The sequence below is a fragment of the Mesoplodon densirostris genome, chromosome 8 (assembly GCF_025265405.1).
Source record: "Mesoplodon densirostris isolate mMesDen1 chromosome 8, mMesDen1 primary haplotype, whole genome shotgun sequence".
NCBI classification, from domain to species: Eukaryota; Metazoa; Chordata; class Mammalia; order Artiodactyla; family Ziphiidae; genus Mesoplodon; species Mesoplodon densirostris.
In genome coordinates, this window is record NC_082668.1 from 11,372,723 (window position 1) to 11,394,740 (window position 22,018).

At 40.4% G+C, this 22,018-nt stretch overlaps 1 protein-coding gene across 1 annotated transcript in view; it reads right to left on the bottom strand.

Moving 5' to 3' along the window:
- Window positions 1–266: 266 nt before the first annotated feature.
- DAW1 (dynein assembly factor with WD repeats 1) overlaps window positions 267–22,018 on the bottom strand; it is a 36,723-nt gene continuing 14,971 nt past the window's right edge. The window contains exons 5-13 of the mRNA XM_060107075.1: window positions 21,142–21,264; window positions 20,421–20,520; window positions 16,960–17,067; window positions 15,332–15,438; window positions 14,086–14,188; window positions 13,176–13,290; window positions 4,987–5,063; window positions 2,506–2,668; window positions 267–301 (exon numbers count right to left, since the gene is read on the bottom strand). Coding sequence (XP_059963058.1) covers window positions 267–301; window positions 2,506–2,668; window positions 4,987–5,063; window positions 13,176–13,290; window positions 14,086–14,188; window positions 15,332–15,438; window positions 16,960–17,067; window positions 20,421–20,520; window positions 21,142–21,264 — 931 coding nt within the window. The remainder of the gene's footprint in view (window positions 302–2,505; window positions 2,669–4,986; window positions 5,064–13,175; window positions 13,291–14,085; window positions 14,189–15,331; window positions 15,439–16,959; window positions 17,068–20,420; window positions 20,521–21,141; window positions 21,265–22,018) is intronic.

Below are 22,018 nucleotides of genomic sequence, written 5' to 3' on the forward strand. Positions count from 1 at the left end.
ATTTATCAGTACCGTGATGCTATCAAGAAAGAAAATGGAAATAACCAGTGACATTTGCCAAACAGTACGCTTGTTCCTGTCATCTCTACCAAATAATATCAAGGAATGATATAAGTCCATCAGCTTTAATGGTCTTATCTGTGAAGCTAACGACAGTGTATAAAAGGTTGACTTGTGGACAAAGAGAAAACATGAAATATCACAATAGCTTGTTGTCTGGCTGTGATGCCAAGTGGCAAGTTTCCTCATGGACTGGCTTTCTTCAATCAGCGCCATATCCTACAGGTATTATCCTTGCTACCTAATAAAGCAAATTTCACAAAATTAGTTTTCTTTATTTTACTCACTTAACTCTCTGTTTTTACAGGTTGACATTTTCTGGGTCATTGTCGATGATCAGTATGTTTAATGTGCTAGAGCTTCAGTGCCCAGCTGCAGAGCCCCTCAGCAGCTCAGGCGTTTGGGGGGTGGGAATCTTTTTTTTTTTTTTTTTTTTTTTTTGCATTTTTCCATGTCAGTCATAAATTGGGCAAGTTCACATTCTACTTACGCACCCCCGCGAGATTCATGGCACCTGAGAATTGGAGAGGACCGGAGAATGCAGCCACATCGGCCGTCCCGCTGCTTATCCCCCGACCCCACCTTCACGCATCGCCACCGGGTGGAAATATGGTGACTTTGAACATCTCCAGGTTTGAGTGACTAGCTTATGAGGGGGCAGCCCATCCCACTTTGGAACGTCTCAAAATGTCAACAGATTTCTCTCATCGTCAGTCAGAATGTGAAATTTGCATCCTCCCGCCCGCCCCACGACTATGATCGACACTCTTCCAAAGCAGCCTTGACACAACTCCTCCCCCAGGGACGCCATTCACATTCTTTCTGTCTGTGGGAATGACGGCCCTGGTATGGAGCAGTGCTGGGCGCTGCTGCTTCTCTCAACCTCAGGGGCCAGGCAGGTACCATCGATAGAGGAAGTGTGAGGGCTGCACGGATCGGGAAAGCCTGTGAAAACCGCACATTCCCCCGCAAAGGCACCTCGTATTTTTAAAAGTGTCATGACCACACCGGACAGTTTCCTTCCATTTAGTGACTCTAAACCCTCAGGCAGTCCACTAATAAATGCATGCAGTTAATCACACCGGGGTCTGACAAGAAAATAGGGCAGATCAGTTCAAACACAGTGCTCTGCTGATGGCCAGGCAGACGTGTCACCCCCATTCTCGTAAGTGCTGGCATCTAGTGGGTCAGTATTTAGCATGTTGGTGCTTTGGGAAATACTAAATAAATCGATAATATCTTAAAAGAGCTCAGGCATTTGAAGGCCACCACTAAAACAAGGCACAATCAACATATATTCCTTCCCGAACTCTCCAGGGTCTTCTGTGGTTGAGGGGAACAGGTACTGCACAGCTGACCCGGCTTAACATGAACGGTGTGGACTAGGAAAGCCTGGCCCTCAGCTCCTGTGCTTCCTGTCACAATCTCCCACCTCCTTCCTCATTGTGAGAAAGGATCCAACGTTCTTTATTATGGCATTGTCTTAGGAGTACCTACATTTTAGTAACACTCGCTAACCGTAAGCCCAAAGGAAGTAATCTGCAATTTTAGAAATTATCCATAATTAGGTGGAAAGGGGTGGTATTTCAGGGCAAAGGGGAGATTATTCTCAGCACCTCTAAAGTTATATGATTAGGAAGCTACCTAATCGGCCAATATATCAAGCCAACTTTGTATATGTGGCTTTTCACTTACTAGACTAGTTAAGCAATTTAAAAATCTTCTGGACACAATGAGAATCACTGAGAGTTAGGCAGATTCACTCCTCTGTGCCCTCTAAGGGCATCCCTACCCAACACCACTGTAGCATCCCACTCCCTGCCAAGGTTTCCTCCAGAGACAGTGCACTAACGTAGTGCCATATTCTTGTCACTTTTTCCCCTTTCCACAATTTAAATTAACCTGATCTCAATCCAGTTCTTATAAAATATCGCTAATATAATTTATTCACAATAAATCGTTAATCATTGAAAAATTGCTCAATATGTGTTCTTTTCCCCCAATATTAATGTGTTACGAGGGGACATCCAAGGAGAAAACAATTTCACTCAAAGAACATATCTCTAATGGGCTATAAATCCCACCGTGAAGAACTCAGGTCCTGACTTGTTTTAGTTACTAACATTTACTGCCATCAACTGAATAGTGACCATTTGATGGACTATGCCTGGGGAAATGTAGTAAACAGGAAGAAGGCAGCCTACTGAATTCTTACTTTGCCTGGAGCAACTGAAATTGAGAATTCATAAAGCCTTACAGTCAGTGGCAGCGCTCACGCCTGTGGTTCTGCAATGCAACTAAAATAAAATAATGGACATAAAAGTCACCAAGGTGAGCTAGGGACCCTGGTGGGGATGGCGGTGTCTCCTTTTGGTATCCAGCTTCGTAGCTCTAACAGTCAATTTGAAAGGAAAACTGAGTCGATGGTGTTTACTTCTCCCCTACCTGTAATGATTATGTCACCTTTATAGTTGAAAGCACATGAAAAGATCTCATCCGTGTGTCCCTCAAGAACCTGGAAGCACTGACCAGTCTGAGCATCCCAGATTCTAGCTGTTTTGTCAGAGCTCCCAGTGAGAAGACGGTTCCCTTGGGGGTTGAAAGAAATCTACAAGCAAGAAAGAAGAAAAGTGATCACAGGTTTGTGTAATTTGATTCCCACTATATTTTTAATCAGCAGAAAGGGGACATTACTAAGTACCTGTCACCTCAGCCTGGTATTTATTCTTACATAGAACAGTTCCTTCAGGATGGGAAAAATACTGCAGGGACTAATACATGAAAATTAAAATCTAGACAGTAAAGTTTGATTGCCCACCCATCACACACAGTTCTAAGGATAAAAACCAAAGCTCCGTTATACTTCGAGTGTTCCCTACCCAGCTTCTTTCCAAAGGCTCCTGATGCCAATCTCCCCACGCAAACCAAGAGGCAGAGCCCTGGTGTGGATGAGAACACAAGCCAGGCATCTTCATACCCAAACCTCGATGTCACCTCTGCAAACCAACTTTCTGTCATCACAAGCATAGGGATCGTCCTTCAATCTGTGGCACAGAATGGCAGGGCCACTAAGGGAGGACTTTCTGTGTGCTGCTACTTAAAGCACAGAACTTTCCATCCATGTGTCCTGAGAGCCCCTACATGCCAGGCATTGTCACATGCTATCTGAGCAGCAGAGAAGAGTGTTAGTCCTCAGTTCCTCTGTACATCATTCTTATAACATTTTCTAAAATATCTGAAGATGACAATTTGGGCCACTTCCTCTGTAACTGAAGGTTTGATGAGGGCAAGTCCCAAGGTCATGGCTTTTTTCATCACAGTGTCACTAGGGCCTAGCATAATGCCTAGCACAGTGGGAGCTTTCAAAAAGTATTTGCTGGGCTTCCCTGGTGGCGCAGTGGTTGAGAGTCCGCCTGCCAATGCAGGGGACACGGGTTCGTGCCCCAGTCCGGGAGGATCCCACATGCCATGGAGCGGCTAGGCCCGTGAGCCATGGCCGCTGGGCCTGCGCGTCTGGAGCCTGTGCTCCGCAACGGGAGAGGGCACAGCAGTGAGAGGCCAGCGTACCGCAAAAAAAAAAAAAAAAAAGTATTTGCTAAGTGAACGAACGAATGAATGAATGAATGAATACCTTAGCTTGGCACCCCATAGAAATGCCACTACTGGATGGCAATTCAATAGGTAATATATACTTAACAAGCATAAAATGCAGTAATATAGTTTGAGAACTCTTTCTATTCACACACACACCAAAAAAAAAAAAAACATGTGTGCTTATTGAGTGTGACACACCAGACTCTCAGAAACATGGCCAGAGCTCCCTCTGTGGCCTGTCTCCCATGGTCACACATCCCATCCTTCTTCCTGCCAGTCCCCAAGGCCTCCCAGCCTGTGAAGAGGCTGTGCCCTGCACAGTCTCAGAGACCAACCCTGATGGGCAAGGGGGCAGTGGCCACCAGCAGCAGGTGCAAGGGCAGGAGATGCGGAGAGAGCACAGCAGCGGGCAGCCCCGGGCTCCAGCAGGAGCCTGCAGAGACCTGAAACCATCAAGCTGATATTTTACAAGGAACGAGAAATCTATCTCAGGTATGAGACCAAAGAACTGGGCCAAACTAGGGGGTGAGAGTCACCAGTCCCAGCTTTCAGTACAATATGCTGAGGACATAAACCTCAGATCCCTGACTGGATGGCCCTGCTCTGTGCATAAGCTTTTGGGAGGAGTTAATATAAAATCCTAAACTACAGATTTCAAGTTTCAAAATAGGTCATTTTTAACTTTGTTAAGTGTTAAATATTTCCAGGAAATACTTCCTCAATTGCATCTAATCTACAGGACACTTGATATTTGCTGTGCAGCATGTTTTTTGCGCAATATAAACTTGTGGGTTTACTAGAACCAGGAAAAATACTTTATTAGCTTCTTAATAGCTTTAATAATTATTTTTAGCTAACAGAATCTTTTGTTCATGGCTGAGGAGAATGCTGTTTTATACTTTGTAAAAGGTTTTAGAAATCATTTATTACGCTGAGTTTCAGGACACTTTTAAAAATAAAGTCTTGGGCTTCCCTGGTGGTGCAGTGGTTGAGAGTCCGCCTGCCGATGCAGGGGACACGGGTTCGTGTGCTGGTCCGGGAGGATCCCACATGCCGCGGAGCGGCTGGGCCCGTGAGCCATGGCCGCTGAGCCTGCGCGTCCGGAGCCTGTGCTCTGCAGCGGGAGAGGCCACAACAGTGAGAGGCCCACATACCGCAAAAAAAAATAAATAAATAAAAATAAAAATAAAGTCTTTAGGTAACTGATTTATAGAAAATGGAGTTAACTGGCCAAACCTTGGTACCATCAGTGCCAATAGACCTATTTATACTAAGCCAGCTGCCTATTTTTTTGAAAATAAATAAATTGCTCCAAATGAGAAAGCAACTCACCTTTGAAATTTCACCTTCATGGCCTTCCAATTTGGTAATGCATTTTCTTGTGGCTGCACTGAAAACTCTTGCTGTTCCTTTTTGAGAGGAGTTGAGATATATATAAATTCACCTGAAATACAGAACTTTGACCACATGCCTTGAATTATCTAAATATCTATCCCTCTGACACACACACTTTGTGCTAAGTTTGTCTTCTTGCCTGCAGTGAGAACCAGCCACTTAATACTTAAAATGCAAGCTGGTTCCACTGCAGGAGAAGAGAGTGAAAAGGAGCATCTCTCTAGCCCCAAGCTTATTAGAAGAGATACTGGGTTCCAAGGTAGATGGGAGTGGGGAGACAGGAATCCAAAAAGAATAAAATTTTTAAGAGAAAAAAAGGGGAATTAAAACAAGTTCTGAGAGGCTGAGGATGAAATAAACAGCAAGACTAACATCATACACCAAATATGAGTCTAAGGTTATAGAAGATCGAGAGGCCTTCCTGAGAAGGAACAGCATTCACTACTCAATGAATGAAGAACAGGCACTAAGAAACCCTTTTCAACAGAACAGGCTAATAGAATGGTTTGTTCCCTATTGGATCCCCAGTGCCCAGAAGTGCCAAACTCATAGTAAACACAATAAATAGATGTAGGATGGATGGATGGATGGAGGGTAGATGGATGGGTGGATGGATGGATGGATAGATGAAGTACAATAGTAGATACATTTCCTTAGAATTAAGGAATAGAGGAGTTGGGGCTTTCCTGATGGTAGAGTGGTTGAGAATCTTCCTGCCAATGCAGGGGACACAGGTTCAATCCCTGGTCCGGGAAGATCCCACATGCTGTGGAGCAACTAAGCCCATGAGCACAACTACTGAGCCTGTGCTCTAGAGCCCATAAGCCACAACTACTGAGCCTGTGTGCCACAACTACTGAAGCCTGTGCGCCTAGAGCTCATGCTCCACAATAAGAGAAGCCACCACAATGAGAAGCCTGTGCACTGCAACGAAGAGTAGCCCCCACTTGCCGCAACTAGAGAAAGCCCACGCAGCAACAAAGACCCAACACAGCCAAAAATAAATAAATAAATAAATAAATTTATTTTAAAACAAACCAAAAAAAGGAATAGGGGAGTTAAATAAGCATAGAAGGAGAAAAACAGAAGTAGTGAAATTGTTGTCAGAAAAAGAAATTAGGGCTTCCCTGGTGGTGCAGTGGCTGAGAGTCTGCCTGCCGATGCAGGGGACACGGGTTCATGCCCCAGTCTGGGAAGATCCCACATGCCGTGGAGCACCTGGGCCTGTGAGCCATGGCCACTGAGCCTGCGAATCCGGAGCCTGTGCTCCACAACGGGAGAGGCCACAACAGTGAGAGGCCCACGTACCGCAAAAAAAAAATAAAATAAAATAAAATAAAATTTATCTGCCCAGATGAAGGATGCTGTCTCACCACAAATTATAGAATTACATCAAGGTAAAATTAGCAAGGATAGGGAATTTTGTTTACTTAATTTTAATATGGAGAAAAGCAAAATATCTTAATAAATTTTCTTTTTACTTATCTTTCTGACAATGTCAACTTCAGGAAGAAGTAGACAAAAATTGCTATGTTAGAATTAATATGATTAAAATATAAAACTTGCAACTTAGTTGGACATTTCAAAAGCCTTAAAGAAAAGTGATCCAACTGTTTTAAGTTTGTTAATAAGAGAGATTGGTTCAAGATAGCAGAGTAGAAGGACGTGTACTCACTCCCTCTTACAAGAGCACCGGAATCACAACTAACTGCTGAACTATCATCAAGAGGAAGACACTGAAACTCACCAGAAAAGATACCGACATCCAAAGACAAAGTAGAAGCTGCAATGAGATGGTAGGAGGGGTGCAATCACAATAAAATCAAATCCCATAACTGCTGGGAGGGTGACTCACAAACTGGAGAACAATTATACAACAGAAGTCCACCCACTGGAGTGAAGATTCTGAGCCCCACATCAGGCTTCCCAACCTGAGGGTCTGACAACAGGAGGAGGAATTCCCAGAGAATCAGACTTTGAAGGTTAGCGGGATTTGATTACAGGACTTCGACAGGACTGGGGGAAACAGAGACTCCACTCTTGGAGGGCACACACAAAGTAGTGTGTGCATGAGTACCTGGGAGAAGGAGCAGTGACCCCATAGGATACTGAACAAGACCTACCTGCTAGTGTTGGAGGGTCCCCTGCAGAAGCAGGGTGTGGCTGTGGCTCACTGCAGGGACAAGGACACTGGCAGCAGAAGTTCTGGGAAGTACTCCGTGAGGTGAGTTCTCCCAGAGTCCACCATTAGCCCCAACCAAGAGCCTGGTAGTCTCCAGCGCCAGGTCACCTCATGCCAAACAACCAACAGGCAGGGAACCCAGCCCCACCCATCAGCAGACAAGTGGATTAAAGTTTTACTGAACTCTGCCCACCAGAGCAACACCCAGCTCTACCCACCACGAGTCCCTCCCATCAGGAGGTTTGCACAAGCCTCTTAGATAGTCTCATCCACCAGAGGGCAGACAGCAGAAGTAAGAAGAACTACAATCCTGCAGCCTGTGGAACGAAAACCACATTCACAGAAAGATAGACAAAATGAAAAGGCAGAGGACTATGTACCAGGTGAACGAACAAGATAAAACCCCAGAAAAACAACTAAATGAAGTGGAGATAGGCAACCTTCCAGAAAAAGAATTCAGAAGAATGATAGTGAAGATGATCCAAGTCCTCAGAAAAAGAAAGGAGGCAAAGATTGAGAAGATGCAAGAAATGTTTAACAAAGACCGAGAAGAATTAAAGAACAAACAATCAGAGATGAACAATACAATAACTGAAATGAAAAATATACTAGAAGGAATCAATAGCAGAATAACTGAGGCAGAAGAACAGATAAGTGACCTGGAAGACAGAATGGTGGAATTCATAGCCATGGAACAGAATAATAAAGAAAAAAGAATGAAAAGAAATGAAGAGAGCCTAAGAGACCTCTGGGACAACATTAAATGCAACAACATTCACATTATAGGGGTCCCAGAAGGAGAAGAGAGAGAGAAAGGACCTGAGAAAATATTTGAAGAGATTATGGTTGAAAACTTCCCTAACATGGGAAAGGAACCAGCCACCCAAGCCCAAGAAGCACAGAGAGTCCCAGGCAGGATAAACCCAAGGAGAAACACGCCGAGACACATAGTAATCAAACTGACAAAAATTAAAGACAAAGAAAAATTATTAAAAGCAACAAGGGAAAAATGACAAATAACATACACAGGAACTCCCATAAGGTTAACAGCAGATTTCTCAGCAGAAACTCAATAAGCCAGAAGGGAGTGGCATGATATATTTAAAGTGATGAAAAGGAAGAACCTACAACCAAGAGTACTCTACCTGGCAAGGATCTCAATCACATTTGACAGAGAAATCAAAAGCTTTACAGACAAGTAAAAGCTAAGCAAATTCAGCACCATCAAACCAGCTCTACAACAAATGCTAAATGAATTTCTCTAAGTGAGAAACACAAGAGAAGAAGAGGACCTACAAAAACAACCCCAAAACAATTAATAAAATGGTAATAGGAACATTACCTTACCATTACCGATAATTATTGATAATTACCTTAAATGTGAATGGATTAAATGCGCCAACCAAAAGACACAGGTGCACTGAATGGATACAAAAAAAGACCCACCTATATGCTGTCTACAAAAGACCCACTTCAGACCTAGGGACACATACAGACTGAAAGTGAGGGGATGGAAAAAGTTACTCCATGCAAATGGAAATCAAAAGAAAGCTGGAGTAGCAATACGCATATCAGATAAAATAGACTTTAAAATAATGTTACAAGAGACAAGGAAGGAAACTACATAATGATCAAGGGATCAAACCAAGAAGAAGATAGAACAATTATAAATATATATGCACCCAACATAGGAGCACCTCAATACATAAGGGAAATGCTAACAGTGATAAAAGAAGAAATCGACAGTAACACAATAATAGTGGGGGACTTTAACTCCTCACTTACACCAATGGACAGATCATCCAGACCAAAAATTAATAAGGAAACACAAGCTTTAAATGACACAACAGACCAGATAGATTTAATTGATATTTATAAGACGATCCATCCAAAAACAGCAGATTACACTTTCTTCTCAAGTGCACATGGAACATGTGGAGAAAAGGGAACCTTCTTGCACTGTTGGTGGGAATGTAAATTGATACAGCCACTATGGAGAACAGTATGGAGGTTCCTTAAAAAACTAAAAATAGAACTACCATATGACCCAGCAATCCTGGGCATATACCCTGAGAAAACCATAATTCAAAGAGAGTCATGTACCCCAATGTTCATTGCAGCACTATTCACAATAGCCAGGACATGGAAACAACCTAAATGTCCAACAATAGATGAATGGATAAAGAAGATGTGGTGTATATATACAATGGAATATTACTCAGCCATAAAAAGGAATGAAATTAGGTCATTTGTAGAGACACGGATGGACCTAGAGACTGTCACACAGAATGAAGTAAATCAGAAAGAGAAAAACAAATATCGTATATTAACGTATACATGTAGAATCTAGAAAAATGGTACAGATGAACTGGTTTGCAAGGCAGAAATAGAGACACAGATGTAGAGAACAAATGTATGGACACTAAGGGGGGAGAGCAGGGTTGGTGGGGAGGTGGTGGTGGGATGAACTGGGAGATTGGGATTGTCCTATGTACACTAATATGTATAAAATAGATAACTAATAAAACAAATAAAATCTTTTTAAAAATTTTTAAATAGAGAAAATTTTTTTAAAAATAGTTTTTTATAAGGCAAAAATATCCAGTATAGATTAGTACATTAAATTTTACAAAAGCATTTTTAAACTTCAGAAAACATAAAAATAATATAGCCTGAAATTGTAGTTTTTTATAAGATAGAAATATGAATAAGACACCAAAAATTTCAGCCTTGAGAGTAATTCCAATGAAAATGAAAAAGGCGATAAATATAAAAAAACAGATTGTAGCTGCACAGGCAACTAACTCTGTTGAATGAGATCTAATTTTCAGAAGGGAATGAGGAGCAAAGACCAGAGATAAATTAAAAAAAAATTGCTCTAAACATCAAGACTTAGGAAGGACAGAATGAGAAGAGGTTTACAAAACAAAGAAAAGAAAAAGAGTTTTTTGGAAGTAATGTGTTATCGAACAAGGAAAGAATCACTGCTAGGGAAAATAACAGAAGATAGAAAGGACAAAACTAAAAGAATCAAGCTTATATATTATTCTCATCCATCCGTCAGCATCCTGATCCCTTGTCCCTGCTTGTTTCTTCCCTCATAGCACTGACCAACTCCTGACATTCTATATAATCTAATATTCTATATAAAACACATGCACAGTATCATTTATTGTCTCTCCATCTACAACTTAGCTCCAGGAGGAAAGAGATTCCCATCTCTTTTGTTCATTGATATATCCTATGCTCCTAAAACTATTCCTGGCACAAAGTAGGTACTCCATATATATTTAATGAATAGATTTTTTGTATAAATGAGAATGATATTTAAAATGAAAAGGGCAGGTTAATTATAGTTAAGGGATGATTTTTAAAAGCAAAGATCTGTGAGAAGATGAGAAAGTAAATAGTTTAAAAAATAAAATTCTCCAGATTCAGGGTGTTTATATTCCAGGATGTAAAAAGGACATGTATGTATGATTAAAGGACCACCTTTGAAAAGTCCTAGTGAGTAAGAGAAGAAGCATGCAAATATAATTTTGAAAAGGGAGACAATAATAAAGACTGTAATTAAAATGAATCACTGGCAAAATTCTACAACTGATTATAACACAAAGTAACTACTTAAAAGTATGTTAGTTACCAGGAGCAAATATAGGCAAAGAACAGGTGAACAAATCATGCCTGGGAAAAGCATTCCATTTTTGCCAGAATTTCTTAAAGAGCTGTTAAGGAATTTACACAAGCATAATGTAAAGTCACATATGGTCATTAAGAGAATTAAACATATGTGTAGCATCATATGTGATTATCAGAGAGGTGACTTAAACAGAGTGGAGGCTTGCTCATGTTGTCAGGGAAATGACACAGTCATAGAGCAGCATGATATGCATTCACAGGAGGTGACACAGATATAGTGTCACCTGTGGTTATCACAGAGATGATGTAGACATAGGCTGGCATCAAGCATGGTCATGAGGGAGATGGCACAGACATAGTCTAGGATCAAATGTGGTCATCAGAAAAATGATGAAGATAGAGTGTAGTATCCTATGTGTTCATCAGGGAGATGACCTAGACACAGCATAGCGCCTTACATTGTTGATGAGAAGATGACATGGACATAGTTTAGAATCAAGGAGATAGACATAGTGTCACATGATACATGAGCATTGATAAGATGATCCAGATGAAATGTAGGATCGTACATGGTAGTCAGAATGTTGATGTAGACACAGTGTGTACTGTGTGAGGATATCAAAGAGATAATGCAGCCATAGTATAGCATGATGTGTGGTTCTCAAGAAGATGAAAAGACATAGTGTAACATCGTACAATAATACATACCAGCAAGCAGATAATGGAGACATAGTGTATAGTCACCTGTGGACTACAGGGAGATGGCACATACAGAGTGTAGCAACATATGTGGTTATCAACAGGTGACACAGATATATTGCAGCACCATACATGGCCATCATGGATATGAAACAAGCTATATCATCACACACAGTTGTCTAGGAGATAATGCAGAATAGGGTAGCACTCCACATGATTGTGAAGGAAATGACATAGACATGGTATAGCATTACCTTTAGTTTTCAAGGAGATTACATGCACACAGACATTCATAATATGGGATTATCAGAGAAAAATCTTATTTTAAATATCATACATAGTTATCAAAGAGATAATGCACCTAGAGTCTGTCATACAGAGTGAAGTAAGTCAGAAAAAGGAAAACAAATACCTTATGCTAACACATATATATGGAATCTAAAAAAAAAAAAAAAGGTTCTGAAGAGCCTAGGGGCAGGACAGGAATAAAGAAGCAGATGCAGAGAATGGACTTGAGGACACGGGAGGGGGAAGGGTAAGCTGGGACGAAGTGAGAGAGTGGCATGGACATATATATACTACCAAATGTAAAATAGATAGCTAGTGGGAAACAGCCGCATAGCACAGGGAGAGCAGCTCGGTGCTTTGTGACCACCAAGAGGGGTGGGATAGGGAGGGTGGGATAGGGATGGTGGGAGGGAGACACAAGAGGGAAGAGATATGGGGTATATGTATACGTATAGCTGATTCACTTTGTTATAAAGCAGAAACTAACACACCATTGTAAAGAAATTATACTCCAATAAAGATGTTTAAAAAAAGAGATAATGCAGTCATAATATAGCATCACATGTGTCTGCCAAACAGACTTTGCATATATAGCACTGCATCATATGTGGTTGTAAAGGTAACAACACAGACATATTATGGCATCATATAGTGTCATCAGTGAGATAAACAATAGCATAACACACATATTTACTTTAAAAGGATGTAGATATAGCATAACTTCATTTGTTGTTGTCAAGAAAATGATGCAAAGTATACAACTATACAGTGATGTCAATGATTAGACACAGTGTAGCATCAGACCATGGTTATCAATAAAATGAGACAGACATGGTGTAGAATCATAAGTGGCGTTCAAGAAAGTGATGTATAGCACATTATATATGTTCATCATGATGATTCACTAGACATGTTAGAGCAGCACATGTTATAAAGGAGACAATGCAGATTTGTTATAGAACCATCAGTGGCAGTCAAGCTGATGAGAACAACATAGTGTAGCATAATTCATGATCCTTAGGGGGAGATGACCCAAGATACACCAATATATATAGTTATCAAGGAGATGAAGATCTAGTTTAACATCATATGTGGTTGTCAAGGAGGTGATGCAGACATTCTATAGCATCACATGTGATTATCAAGAATATGATAGAGACATAGTGTACTGACATACATGGACATCATAGAGATGAGGCACATGTAGTTTCTATCATGGCTGGTCACCAGGGAGATGACCTATAGTGTAGAATCACACGTGTTTATCGAACAAAACATAAATCTCTCCATAAATTAAATGTACCAACAGATTACCTACCATCAGCTGAAGCAGTTGCAATAAGCTTTCCAGTGTAATCAAAACAGCTGTCTAGTATTTCATCATCATGGCCTGTTAATGTTGCCACACATTTTCCATTTGTAGCATCCCACAGCTGCAATTTTTTTAAAAAAAGAAGATGACAAAGACTATGACTTCCTATCTAAAGTGCAAAGATGGCCAGAAGTAGTCTTTACGACATGTTTATGGCTGGCTAAATAACTGTGGCAAATCCTGTGTATAATTTTCACATGTTTGTTCATTTTACCTTGATTCATGACTGGAGACCACAGCCAATCATCTAACCAAGGCACACTTTGGACACAGAGAAGACCAAAGACAGACATTTATAACGGGTAGCACAAATCTGCCACTACATTAGGAAAAAAATCTCAAAGTGCATGCTTCTCTGATTGGAATGGAAGCATCATCTTTTCATGCAAAGGGCATCAAATGGTAAAGAGCTTGATCTAAAACTACAATGCTATAAAATGAAAAGCACATTAAGATTATAATACATTTGGTATATAACCTATATGCTTAATAATAATTCTAGAACATAAGCTCTTAGCAACAGAAACGTAAAGGCAGGGAGGCATTGTGTTGAGACTTCGTGAAGTTCACTCTGATCGAAGTTTAATAAAGGAATAGAGGGGCATTAAACAAAAATAATGCATCTTTTAAAAAATAAGATCTTTCAACACATTTAAATAAACTAAAACTATTTTACATCATAATTCCTTCAAACTTGGAGGATCAGAAACTTGAAATTTAAAAATTACCAATTGTTGATAAATTAATATCTTAATTTTATAGCACCTTTAAAATTTGTTAATGTTGCAATGAATACCTGACCCAGTATAAAATACAGACATAAGAATTATAAAGCAAAGATATTTCTTGAGCTCACCATGCAGGTTTTGTCCATAGAGCCAGTTAATATCAGAGAGCAATCCCAGTTGAACAAGGCACTGCTGATCTCAGCACAATGTCCAATTAAGGTATACACCTTCCTACAAAATGGAAATGGTTCAGACGGGTGAAAGATTCCTTAGTCAAGAATGTGTACAAAGAAGGATCTCAAGCCATTGGTGTAAGAGTCTGAATTTTACTTTTCACAGAATAATATCTATGATGACCAATGAAAGATGGCTTATCTGTAGCTCCAAAAAGAGTCAACTAGGCTACTAATTTCATTTCAGCAAAAAATACACTTAAAATTTAAACAACCCAAGATAACAACATTACTTAAGACAACACTTCAGAAAGGCATGGATGAAAAATAATAAAGGTGGGCTTCCCTGGTGGCGCAGTGGCTGAGAGTCTGCCTGCTGATGCAGGGGACATGGGTTCATGCCCCAGTCCAGGAAGATCCCACATGCTGCGGAGCAACTAAGCCCGTGAGCCATGGCCGCTGAGCCTGCGCGTCCGGAGCCTGTCCTCCACAACGGGAGAGGCCACAATAGTGAGAGGCCCGCATACCACAAAAAAAGAAAATAATAATAATAGTAATAATAATAAAGGTAATCTGAAATTCTAGAACTATTTTTACACCAGATAGGTGGACCCCTTTGTTGTTCAGAAACTACCCATCAATCGTCTGAGAACCCTTCCTTCTCTCTCATTTCTTGTTGCAACCATGTTGATCAGTCCCCCTGATAATTGGTCCCTCTATCAAAACACAGACAAGTCCAAGAGTGGAGTTTTCCAACAAAAATAGACTAATTTAGTTAACTTCTTAGCAACTAGAACCAAAAATAATTAGGAAGGAAATTGAAGTTCTTGGACAAAATTAAATTTGGATCATTAGCCATGATTTTATTTATTCATGATACCCATGCCTACCATAATGACAAGCCATTGAAATTTGATTACATAGTACATGGAATAAATAATAGCTGTGTAACCAGGCTATTGTTAACATTCTCCTTTTATGTTACTGTTTGGCATTATTTCCTCAGAATTCCAAGAAAGCATATATTTTTGGTGGATCAGAAATATCATTAAAGAATGAATTAATTTGCTTTCAATGTGTCCTTATTCCTATGGAATCCAAGGTAAAGTTAATAGATTTAACATTAAGCTGATAAATAACAAAGACTATCTTCTTAATCTTCTGATGCAGGTTAAAAAAAATTCTTAAAAATCAAGAATACCTTCCAGTATCAGCATCCCACACTGTAACTGTATGATCGAAAGACCCCGTGATGATTCTGTTTCCTGAGGTGTTAAAGGACAAAGAGATGATTTCAGCTGAGTGTCCCTAGAAAAAGAGCAGATATCATCATGCATACCTGTAGATGAAATGATTTCTACAAATGTATAACATAATAGTCTAAAAGAAAATGCTAAAAGAGGCAAAGCTCTATAGGGAGAAGAGAGATCAGTGGCTGGCTGGATAGGGAGAGACTGCAAACAAGCTGAAATACATTTATGTGCTCAGAATTTTAATGTTCAGCTCCATTTAATTTTAATAAAGGACACGTGTAGAGCAGGACATGCACCTTCCAACGCTCTCAGGCATTTATCTGAAAGAAGAGGCAGTGAAGAAGCGTGAAACACAGAAGTGATGAGTACGAAGATCAGGGAAAGTATACTTACATGAATAAAATGAGGCTCTCTGATTTAATAAAGAAAAACTCTTGGTGTTAGTTAAAAACACTGATTTTCCTCTTTTTTGCTAGTCCATTTTAACTTTTTCTAGAAGGAGAACTTCTAGAAAAAGTTCTAGAAAATGGATCCTATTTTTAAAATCCATTTATAATCTGAAAGAATAAAATAATGTGATTTCCCATCCAATTGTTCCCACTGATTGCCACAGAGCATCACGCTTTTTTGCTTGGTAGTTTTCGCTGAGGCGGGAAGAAGTGGAGGGTAGCAGACATAGGATGGTTCTGGACAGACGTGTGGTGGCGACAGACAGGGGCCCCTGCCGAGACACACCACCAGCATCCACTCTGCGGGCAGTGCCCTTGGCCTTGTCACTTCCTGCCACTTGCCCCTTATACTTCAGACTTTGTAATACCAGAGGCTTCTAAGACTGGAGGTTAGAAAAGAAGGGAGCTTCTTTAAGAAATCTTCTGGCAGGTTCCTCAACTTCTGCCTCTTCCAAAAGGTGCCAGCCTCCATCTCCTTTGCTTTTAGCCAGGTAGGTGACCATAGGTTTTAAGCAATATTTGGTGCTGCTTACAGACTGAAGTTAGTCAAAATAAAAAGCCCATCTGGCTTCCCTAGCATGTCCATTTAAGTCTTTGGGAATAGTCATCAAACCAGATGAAACGCTCTTTTACTACAGTCCGAAAACCAATCGCTCAAAAACATCTTTTAACTTAGAGTTCATTTTGTAATAAAAATACAAATAAAAACAAACACAACGGACTTCCCTGGTGGTGCAGTGGTTAAGAATCCGCCTGCCAATGCAGGGGACGCTGGTTTGATCCCTGGTCTGGGAAGATCCCACATGCCACAGAGCAACTAAGCCCGTGCGCCACAACTACAGAAGCCCGCGTGCCACAACTACTGAAGCCTGCACACCTAGAGCCCGTGCTCTGCAACAAGAGAAGCCACCGCAATGAGAAGCCCACAGACCATAACGAAGAGTAGTCCCCGCTGGCCACAACTAGAGAAAGCCCACGCGCAGCAACGAAGACCCAACGCAGCCAAAAATAAAAATGAATTAATTAAGTAATTTATTTATTAAAAAAAAACACAAGTAAAAGGCTTACTCAAAGGAATAGCTAATGAAAATGTAAAACTCTTGATGTTATTAACATTAGTAACATACTGCGAGAGTGAACACTTCCTCTCCATTCTGAATGTCCCACAGTTTGGCTGTTGTGTCCATACTTCCAGTAGCCACCAATGTGCTTTGAGGATTAAACGATAAACACACCTGAATTACATGAAATGAGAGAGATTTTAGAAAGATAGAGTTTTAAATAGTTAATTCTAATATAGAAAAGCTTGGAGATGTGACTCTCTCGGCAGATTCAGCCTAATTCTTTGTACAGATATGCAGCAAAATACCAGATACGAGTAGCCGTTTATCTGCAGGTTGATCCTGAAGCATTCTCCTCTTGAGAAGAGGCTGTTGTTCTCCCACATCACCCAGCTCAGGCTTGGAGAGGCACTGGCTCCCCTTAGTCACTTCCAGACCATAGAAGAACAAGAACAAAAGCAAAGACCAGCTCCTTTGAGATTCATGTTATCTGGCTTCCATTTTTTTTTTTTTTTCCGGCCATGCCGCGGGGCATGTGGGATCTTAGTGGCCCAACCAGGGATCGAACCTGTGCCCCCTGCAGTGGAAGTGTGGAGTCTTAACTGCTGGACCACCAGGGAAATCCCTCTGGCTCCCATTTTCCTTGTTGCTGTGTTCATCATCCTATCAATCATGCCCCCTCACTTGCCTAGGACTTTGGCTATTGGCTCACATTCTCAGTTCTGAGTCCCAGGTGGCCTTTGTGTGAGCCATCCATCCAATACCCCCAGACCCACGATCCTGGACTCCTTTTCATAGTCACTCCCATAGCAACACCCTTACCTTGATGTCACCTTCTCTAGAAGATTCACTACCAAAACACCAGTCTCTAGTTACAGTTTCCCAATACTTCCACTTTCTCTCTTCCTTACCAAGCCTCCCCTCCAACCTTCCCATAGGATACCTTCCATTTCATGTAAACCCCTCTCTTTTCTCCTGGTCCATTATCCCCCATTCAAATGACACGTGGAAGCATCACTCCTGCCAGCATCCCCAAAACTCCTAGTCCCTGTCTTTTCACCTGCACCCTTCATATAACTCCTAAAAACTTGTCTCAATCTGGGATTTTATCCACTCGTTTGCCTGCCCTACCCTCGACCAAGGCAGTTGAAGAAAACAGTATAGCAGATACTAGTGATGCTCATTCATGTCTTCTGTCCTCAGCTGTGGCCTCAGTAGCTTTCCCTATTTTGTCTAACACGCCTCGGATTCAATATATTCTCCCATTCCCCATTTTTGCCTCCACTCCCATACTCATTCCTCCTCAGCAGGTAACTTGGCCTCCTAATACTTCCCTGAAAAAACTTACCTATCAGTTGAGAACTTCCTCCCCGGCCCTCACTTTCCTTTCCTCCAGTCTCAGATTCAGAGGGATCACTTTGCCATTTTAAGACACTATGTTCCCTGTACACCTAGGAGAGATGAGCCCACCAACTTTCCCTTCCCTCTAGAAGGAGCTAGATCCTTTCCAGTGGCCTATAAGTATTCTTGAGCTCTTCCCACATGAAAACAAATCCTCCCTTGACTCTACATATCCATTTTTTAACTACCTTTATTTCCCTTTACAACCAAATTCCTTGGAAAAATAGTCTCCCATCACTCACTGCCCATCTTCCACTCTTCAACTCTACTGGAACCACTCTACATCAATGTCCAATTGAGAGGCTTGGTTGGTCTTGGTCATCTCACTTAACATTCCTGAGGTTCTCGATATTTTCTTCCTTCTTGACTGCTTTGATAGTGCTCTGCTTTTCTTCTCTAACTTCTTGTCTCTTTTATTGTATCTTTTAAATTTTTCTCTTCTCCATCTTCCCAAGATTCCACCAGTTTTCTCCCTACAGTCTACCTTTCCCTTTGGGAAATTTCAATTGTTCGGTGGTTTCTACTGCCACCCAGAGCTCTTCACAGTGTGTGCATCTCCGTATGAGCACCTTCTGTGCAGGCAAGGCTGGGAAGCGCTGCTCTGGACACTCAGAGCCCCTTGAGTTCTAAGCACAAACCACGATTACACACCTCCTCTGGGCATTTGCTGCTGCAGCTCCCTCTGCCTCGGACACACCTGCCACCTCTCTGCAGAGTCTTTCCTGAATACCAGTCCTGGCCATGTAGGCTTGGCCACTCCCTCTGTGCCCTCACTGAACTCTCCGCCAACTTCTGGCCCACCTACAACACATCTTTAAACTTATCCATGGACACCTGTACTCCCTCTACAAAACTGCAAAATCCCTGGGAGACCAAGAACTACATCTGATTCTGTTTGGTACCCCACACACATAGGCCAGGGCTTCACACAGTCAATACTTAGTAAATATTCATTGGATTGATGTTGTTGATTACAAAAAATACGAAATGTCTTCCTAGGAACTATAAATAAAGAAACCTTTTCAAAATTCCAAGGGAGTATGAAAACATGGCCACACTATGAGAATGAAGATTCTGTCTTTCTTATGACCCTGGACAAATTACTTAAGGTCTCTAAGCCTCAGCATCCTTAACTGTAAAGTGGGGAAATATCTACCCCTTACGGTTGTTATGAGGGACAACTAAGCTAATATATGTAAAGGGCTTAGGACAGTGCTTCAGGGTCAGTTAAAGGGTCAGTTAAAATTTCTAACTGCAGTATCCCCAGTGTTTAGCAAAGTACCTTGAACATAGCATGAGCTCTTGTTGGATGAACATACAATGAATTTGAAGGATGAATATAAATAAATTTTTATTCCTAAAATAACTAGACTGTTTATTTTTAAAAGCTATCACTTGCTCCATAGGGTGCCAATTATCTCCCTAATTGTAATAAGACGTAACACAGAATTGGCCAAAGACAAGGGCTTCCCAATGGTGAAAGCCATTTAGAGTATCAAACTATTTATGCAAATTTGAGTTCTAATTATATCCAGAAAACAATCACCTTAGATATCTTACATGATATAAAAAACTTATTTTAAAGGCTATTTTAAGAACTTCGTCAACCCTCATCAAGTCAGTCCTCTAAAGACAAGTCAGTGAAAAAGAAAAAGTCAGGTTGGATATTGTACTCATATACTTATCCCATTATTTGTCTACTTAGTCAAAGCAGGATATGGGTCTTTTACAGCATCGGCAAGATATTAAGACTAGAGTAGTTTATAAATTATATCAATACCACCATACATGATATATAGGAACTGAAAATATCAGATAGGCTTTAAACTTAATTATAAAGGTATAGCCACTACTTTTACAATGGAATTCTAAAAAGAAATAACAATGATGTGATGTGCCAGTGTAAGTTCATCAATTGTAATATATGTACCACCCTGTTGGGGATGCTGATAATGGAGCATGCTGCGGAGGGGAAAGGTGAGAAATCTTTGTACTTTTTACTCAATTTTCCTGTCAACCTAAAACCGCTCTAAAAAATAAGTTCTACTGAAAAAAAGAGGAAAGTAAAACAAAACAAAAACAAAAAGAATGACAACATAAAAATATAATAAAATAAATATACTCACTATTTCTGCTGTATGACCCCTGAAGGTATGGTAACAGTTTCCAGTTTCTACACTCCATAGTTTACAAGTCTTATCAAAGGACCCAGTGGCAATTTTGTCACTAAGATTTAAAAAGAATAGATATGGAATTTGAAAACAAATTCAACCACAGTATTTGATATACTGAATTAAGAGAAGAGATTAATACATGGATCTCTATCTACTCAGAAGTTTATTTCACTTTTAAAATAATAACCTATCCAGTAAATCAACTATACTCCAATATAAAATAAAAATTTTTTTAAATAAAATAAAATAACAAGCAATCATATCTATTTCAGTGAACTCTATAACAAAATAGAGTTCTAATTTTTGAGTAGTATTAGTTTATATGTTCAGCCCAGTGCTATAAACATCAGCAGGAACTTCCTGTCAGAGAACTCCCAAGGGCAGAGAGACAGCCCTGCAAAAGCTTGAACTCTTGCTCACCTCTTTACTACTGTGTGAACCTGGGAAGGGTATTTGAACTTTATATATGTTATATGAAACCAGTAATACCTATCCCAAAGCTCCTTTAAGCACTGAAGAAGGTATTTAAAAGGTTTTCAAAGCACATGTCAGGCACTCAATAACTTTTAGTTCTTTGCCTTCCTCTTTTCCTTCCCCAATAGATAGAGGGAGACATGAATAAAAGAATGAATGGATTAATAAGGAATAAGTGAACAAGTGAATGTCTTTTTACCCATAAGGATTGTTGAATGCTATGGCATAAACCACATTCCTGTGACCCTCCAGGGTGTGAAGTTCCTCTCCAGAGGCAGTGTCCCAGACTTTGCATGTCCGATCATAGCTTCCTGTGATAAAGCTGACACAAGCAATATAAATACATCACAAGGTGAAACTAGCAATGTGTTAATAAAGACCTCATTGTTTTTGCCTGCAAAATTATAACCCCATTTACCTTGCTTTTTACAATGGAAGTTGTGAAGGCAGAACAAATTGGGAACAATATCTAACCTTTGATCTGGAAACTTTCCAATTTTATCCCAAACCCCAAAAGGAGTCACTAAATAACATAAAGAGTAATCCTTCCAATAATCGTTCTTACAATGTAAATAGTTATATCATTAACTAACGTTAATAATCAGTAACATTTTCTGAAACTCTAATATATCTCAACAAATAACATCATTCTTCCCATTGGTCAGACCATAAAGTCTTAGCATCACCTTTGATTCCTCTCTTTCCCTCACACCCCACACACAATCTATCAGTAAATTCTATTAGGCCAGTCTCAGAATACATCCCTAGTATGGTCACTTCTCACTAGCTCCATTGTCTCCATCTCTTGCCCAGACAAATAAAACCACCTTCTAATAGGGCTTGACTCACACATGTCCCTTACAAATCTATTTCCCTCACCAAAATTGGATTTATTTTGTTTAACCTTCCTCAGATGGCTTCCCAGTGATTTAGAGGAAAATTCAAACTTTGCTTGTGGTCTGCAAGGCCAGCAGTCCTGGCTACACCTGGGACCTCAACTTCTCCCAAAAGCACACCCTGATCAGCCACATTCCCCTTCCCACTAGTCTCTGAAGAACTGTATTGTTTCTTTCATA